This window comes from Cyprinus carpio, chromosome A3 (genome assembly GCF_018340385.1).
Source record: "Cyprinus carpio isolate SPL01 chromosome A3, ASM1834038v1, whole genome shotgun sequence".
NCBI lineage: Eukaryota > Metazoa > Chordata > Actinopteri > Cypriniformes > Cyprinidae > Cyprinus > Cyprinus carpio.
In genome coordinates, this window is record NC_056574.1 from 18,817,849 (window position 1) to 18,823,907 (window position 6,059).

Sequence of the window (6,059 nt, forward strand, 5' to 3'; positions counted from 1 at the left end):
TTTCTGTATTAAATCCAACTATTTAAAAATAGATACATCTTAACCATGCATCTTTAACTAGCCATTACCCATTATGATTATTTATAATATAAAATGAGAAATAATTAATTTTTATTTCTTGTTTTTATTATTTTTATTTTATGTTATTATTTCTATTGGATATGTGAAAACTGTTATAATGAAATTGTCTAAGTATAACGTTTAAAAACAGTTAATGAAATAAAGTGACATTTGAGATTTTCAAGGAAGGTGGTTTCTTGAGATGTTTCAGGAAACTTTTTTTTTTCTCTCATAAGGAGTTATAATCTGGTGGACAGCATATGCTCATGTTTACAGCAATGACTATGCAGAATCCAAGCCACATTCTTAACACATGCCTTCTTGAGTTCTTGGCCAAATCAAAAAAAAAAAAAAAAAAAAAAAACGTTTTATGTCAACTTAATTTGTCATTTTAATATGCGTTTTAATATATATGTTTAATATACATGTTTCCTTTTCACATTCTAACAGTGTGTTGAAAAGAGCTTCATGAACTTCATTCTTAAGAAATCCATAAAAATCCATAAAAATATAACAGAAAAGAAATAAAAGATAGTACAAATACATAAATATATATTTCTATAATAATCTAGAAAATATAGTTTCATATTATGAAACACTCTTCCAAAAATTTAGTGGCAAGAATAATTTTCCAAGAATTAATAAAATGGATCTATTTTACGCTTTAATTTTTTTAACATACAGTAACGTCCCAAATGTGGTACAAATTGATGTACTTGTTAGTTAAGCTACGGTATAGTCAGTATTAGAACTCAACCACTCAAGAGACATTTCCATAAAATGCCAAGCTGCATAACATCTCCATGCTGCATCTGCTACAATGTAAATGTACATAATATTTAATAATGTCTATAACATCCAGTTACAAACATTATTAGCTCTGCACTTGTAAAATCATACAGTGTAATTGTACAGTGTAAGAACATCAGGCAGCAGCTTCATGGTGTGAGATAACAATAGAGATCTTAAATGTTCACATTTGTGTAGTAAAAATGAATTATGTGCCCCACAAAAGATTTTTATATTGTATGATTACACACACATTCAAATTCATCTCAAAAGACTCAGTTGATGCCTTGAAAGATTTTAAGAGCTGTAAGTGCCAGCAAGAGGACTGAAACGGTAAAACAGAAGGAAGAAGATGCTTGTGCCCCACTAGAGGCAGCTTGGGGTGGCTTGTTTGCTGCTGCACTTGTAGTTGAACTTGTGGAGTTTGTGGCTTTTGTAGGGAAGGAACCCACAACAGATGTCAGGAATGAGGCAAAGCTGGAGGTTTTAGTGAAGACCTGGACATCTTGAGCGCGAGCAGTCTTGAGAGTGCTGTTGCTGGAGCTTGTGACAGAGCTGCTGCTGCTGCTTGAAATACTAGTCTGTATGCTGCTCTGTAATGTCAAAACAGCAGCATGGATCCATGACTGACCCAGCTTACACATCAGCGGACCACCCTGATCACCCTGAGAGAGAATGAGAGAACTCTTTACTGAATGTTACACATTTCTTTTACTTTTATATTTACTTTTATTCAGCTAGAATGCATTAAAGATTTTTGTTACAAAAGTTTTTTCTTTTTTTTCACATAATTGCTGTTGTTTTGAACTTTCTATTTATTAAAGAATCCTTCGAAAAGTATTGTGGTTTCCACAAAAATATTTCAACATTGACATATTTCAATTTTCAACATTAAAAATAATAAGAAATGTTTCTTGAGCAGCAAATATGCATATTAGATATTAGAATGATATCTGAAGGATCATGTGACCCTGAAGACTGAAGAAATGATGCTGAAAATTCAGCTTTACATCACATGAATAAATTACAATTTAAGTTATTATTAAAATATTCCACAATATGAATGTTTTGCTGTATTTTGATTTTTAAAAAAGTGAGTGTAAGAGACTACTTTCAAAAACATGAAAAAATCTTAAAATCCCCCCCAAATCTAAACAGTAGTATACATTACTTAAGAACAATAAAGTTCCATTTGTTGAAATTAGTTAATTCAGTAGGTATCATGAACAATTTTAGTTTCAGCATTTATTAATGTTCTTTGTTAATTCATATTTGTTCATAATGCATTAACAAATGTTAATACAAACTCAAATGTATTAGTAGTATATGTAGAAATTAACATTAACATAGACTGATAAATTCTCTCCAAGTATTGCTCATATTAGTTCATGTTACCTAATGCATTAACTAATAATAATGAATGAAACCTTACTGTAAATATATTTTCTTCCCAGAAGCCTCAGTTTACTGGTATTTAACAATTTCTTTTATTACCTGTAAGTACTTTTATTAAAAAAATAATGCAAAATGTTGTTTTGTTTTTAAACAGAATGTACTTGCCTCCTGTAAGTTCAAGGAACTTGTACAAATATTGTTGTTTGAGGATGAGTTTCCACAACTCACAACAGAGGTCTGGATTTCCTGAAGAGTCTGACTTACTATAAAAGGAAGAAAACTCATTCAAATTAATGACAATGAAAAATATTAAAAATCATTTTAGCAGTTAGCATAGTGTTTCAAAGCATTCACACCTCCTGCTCCTGAGCCCCATCCTGCCGCCCAGCACTGAGTGTTAGCGCTGAAGGTATTGTCTCCCATGTCCACACATATAGGCTGAATGAAATTTGTGAGGTTTGGTGCAACAGCCAACTGCAAGACTGCAACATTTTCACCTGTACCACTGCTGAGTGTGATATTCACCACTTTTGTAGAGACCTCAGTGGAGTCGGAGCCATTCTGATTCAGACGGCCCAGGATCACAGTCCAGTGAGAGGCATTGGTGGATCTAAAAAAAGGAACTCTGTTGAATCAGATCATTTTGATTTCTCATCAGATGTTTTTGTTTTTGGTGTTTAAGTGGTATTACCTGGTAAAGCAGCTGGCAGAGCTCATGACAAACCGTTCAGCAATCAGCGTTCCTCCACAAACGTGACTGCCGTTAAACTGCAGGCTGGCCATCCATGGCCAAACACCCGGAGATACGAGAGAGCTGTTTCCTCCAACACGGGTGTTCAGTTTGGCACTTCCACACACTACAGCTACAGTAACACAGAAAGAGAAAGTGAATAAATGGCGGATTTTATCAGTGAAGCACTTAATTTGTTTTCTTTAATTCTTTCAAACACTGAAAAAAAAATATTTTGAAGCAATATTCAGTCAGAAATTGCTAGATAATGAAACATTTTTTACAATTAAATAGCAAATAACATTGAATTAAATGTAAAATCTTGAAGTAGAAAGACTGAAACAGTGTTTTCTTGTTAAATATACTCCAATAATCTTTGTCTTATTTACTGTTTCATTTTTACAGTGTTTTTATTTTGTTGTTGTTACAATTGATAGCTAAACACAGTTGATAGCTTAAGAGCTAATAAATAAATAAATACAAATTGGGTATGCCTAGGCTTCACAGTCACACTTCATTAGCATAGCCGAAGGGTTAACTTCGTGACACTCAACTCGAAAAAAAATAAAAAAGTCACATATGTTTGGAAAGCTGCATGAGATTCCTGTGATTCGAATAATGCATTCCATTTTAAGATACAATCAAAAAGTACAATCAGCGTGTTTTTACAAAAAATTTTAGGCCGATTTTTTTTGTTCTTTTTCAGTGTGTTCAAAGTCCTATTACTCTATAAGACTGACAGTGATTCTGAGGTTTGCTCTGTTTAGGAGTGTCCCCTTTCAAAAGAGGCCAAAATACTCAAAATGAATTCAAGAATAGCACACAGATCACTTTGGGTGTGCCTTTTTTGGGTTTTTAGGCAGATTTTACATGAATGTTAAGGGTTAAGATAAGCTTTCAAAAACTTATGGTGTATACTACAGTCTTTTCACATTTAAATCATTGTGCTACTTGCCGTCTTTATAATTAATTGTGAAATATACTAGCAATTTCTGAGTGAAAATTGCTAGTATACATGCTTTTCCATAGTACTGCAGCACACAGTGAGTGTATATTAGCAATGTTTGTAGTTAGCTTTTGAGATCTTATAGAGTGTTTGGACCCGGAAACGCTGGTGTGTCACGTCAGACTTATGTTCCTAAAATAAAACATTTATAAACCAAATTACTTTTTTAGTAGATAAATTAATATCTCCATAAAACATGCCTCACAATTCAGAGAGAAAGTCGATTAAAGGCTTTGATTTACTGAGTGAGTGATTGAAGTCACATGTTTGGTAGTTTTTTATGGAAAAAAAAAACCTTCATAAGATTCATTTATTTCTGTTCATTGTTGTGTTTAGGAAACTGGCTCTAACTGCTGCCAACATCAAGTGCATTCTTTCACCTTGACTGGAAATGAGGATAGGAATTTACTTCACCAGTAATATAAATATGTGTTTAGCAAAGTGAAAGCACCATTTACCTTTGAAATCAAGTATACATTTAAATGCACAAAAGGACATGTAACTAAATGGACAATGTGTATGAATGGTTTATTGGGAGCTATCCTTGTGTGGATAGGTGCTCTGCCACACTCTGACAGTGACAATAGCAAATTAAACACATTTTAGACAAACAATTGGACACTGCAACATTTTGAATAGGATTTGGTTATTTAAATTATGTGGTGAAAAGCTAGTTACCATTCTGTTCTGTGTCACACCCTAGAAAACAAGAAACAAGTTCAGTTAATTATAAATTCAGGGTGAAAACAAACAAAAAAACAAACACTGCATATGCAATATGAAACTTTTTTTTCCATAAAAGAAAGCAATAATTGTGTTAGTCAAAATGAAATTAGCTATACAATACAGTTTGGAATGATTTTTTTTATTTTTTAAGTCTCAGCCAGGCTGCATTTAAAAGCAGTAATATTGCAAAATCTTCTTAAAATTTAAAAGAATTGTTTTCTACTTTAATATGATTTAAAATGTAACGTATTCTTGTGATGGCAAAGCAAAGTGTCACATGATTCTTCAGAAATCATTCTAATATGCTGATTTGCTGCTCAATGAATATTTCTTCTTATTATTGTTATTAATGTTCGAAACAATTGTGCTGCTTAATATTTTTGTGGAAACACTACCATTCCAAAGTTTAGTGTAAGTAAGATGTCAAATAAATAAATAAATAAATAAAGTAAATGCAAGGATGCATGATCAAAGGGACAGTAAAGACAAAACATTATAAAATATTTATATTTCAAATAAATCCTGGTCCTTTATATTAATAATGGTTCTAATTATTATCACACTTCATGTCACAATGACATGGAAGAATCCTGAAAAAATGTATGACTTTTTCCACAAAAATATCAAGCAGCAAAAACTCTTTTCAACAGTGATAATAAGAACCATTATTAATAACTGTCTATAAATAATAACTGAGCCGCAAATCAACATATTAGAATGATTTCTGAAGAATCATGTGACACTGAAGACTGGAGTAAATTATTTGTAAATTTAGTACATTTTAAAATACACTGAAATACAAAACAGGTCTTTTAAATTGTAATAATATTTCATAATATAGCTGTATTTACTGTTATTTCAATTACTCCAAACATTTGGTACAGTATATAGTATTATAGTTTATAAAAATTCTTTATCCTTAAAAGAGCTTACCTCTCACTAGAAGAGTGATGGAAAAAGCTACACTGAGTATGTTGATCATCTTCATCATTGTCGTCGCAGCACAGCTCTGACATCTGCTCTTAAATATCCCTGTAAACCTGTTTACTACACACCCACACACTCTCTCATCACATTTAAACAAGGTACACCTCCGTCACTCTCAGACTGTAAACTCTTTCATTGCTTTTGTGTGTTACTCATTAAGCAACCTGTGTCTTAAAGTAAGAAAAGGACATGCTGGTGACTTTAAGTCAAGCATAACTAAACTCTGAAATCTGAAACTTGTTAAACATGTTAAAATAAGGTTAACATTAAAATGTTAAACATTAACATATTTGTTTATTGGTAAAAGTTTTTATAACCTTGAGCAGACTGACTAAGGGTGCTCGAGGTGCTTTTAGTGTTTCGGTC

At 32.1% G+C, this 6,059-nt stretch overlaps 1 protein-coding gene across 1 annotated transcript; it reads right to left on the bottom strand.

The window, feature by feature from the left end:
- Window positions 1-707: 707 nt before the first annotated feature.
- On the bottom strand, window positions 708-5,771 carry LOC109074268 (serine protease 27-like). The gene is made up of 6 exons (XM_042721536.1): window positions 5,640-5,771; window positions 4,659-4,679; window positions 2,936-3,107; window positions 2,601-2,854; window positions 2,410-2,507; window positions 708-1,514 (listed from the first exon to the last, which is right to left on the bottom strand). Exons 1-6 carry the CDS (start codon window positions 5,695-5,697, stop codon window positions 1,125-1,127), a joined length of 993 nt encoding a protein of 330 aa, XP_042577470.1. The 5' UTR covers window positions 5,698-5,771; the 3' UTR covers window positions 708-1,124.
- Between the last annotated feature and the right edge of the window lie 288 nt (window positions 5,772-6,059).

What these genes read in the sequence shown, in the direction of transcription:
- LOC109074268 (XM_042721536.1), bottom strand. Translation starts at nt 5,697, where the DNA reads ATGATGAAGATGATCAACATACTCAGTGTAGCTTTTTCCATCACTCTT. An exon ending in TCTGCCAGCTGCTTTACCAG is followed by an intron (nt 2,855 to 2,935) that starts GTAATACCACTT and finishes TCCTTTTTTTAG; the next exon opens with ATCCACCAATGCCTCTCACT. An exon ending in GTTCCTTGAACTTACAGGAG is followed by an intron (nt 1,515 to 2,409) that starts GCAAGTACATTC and finishes ATTCTCTCTCAG; the next exon opens with GGTGATCAGGGTGGTCCGCT.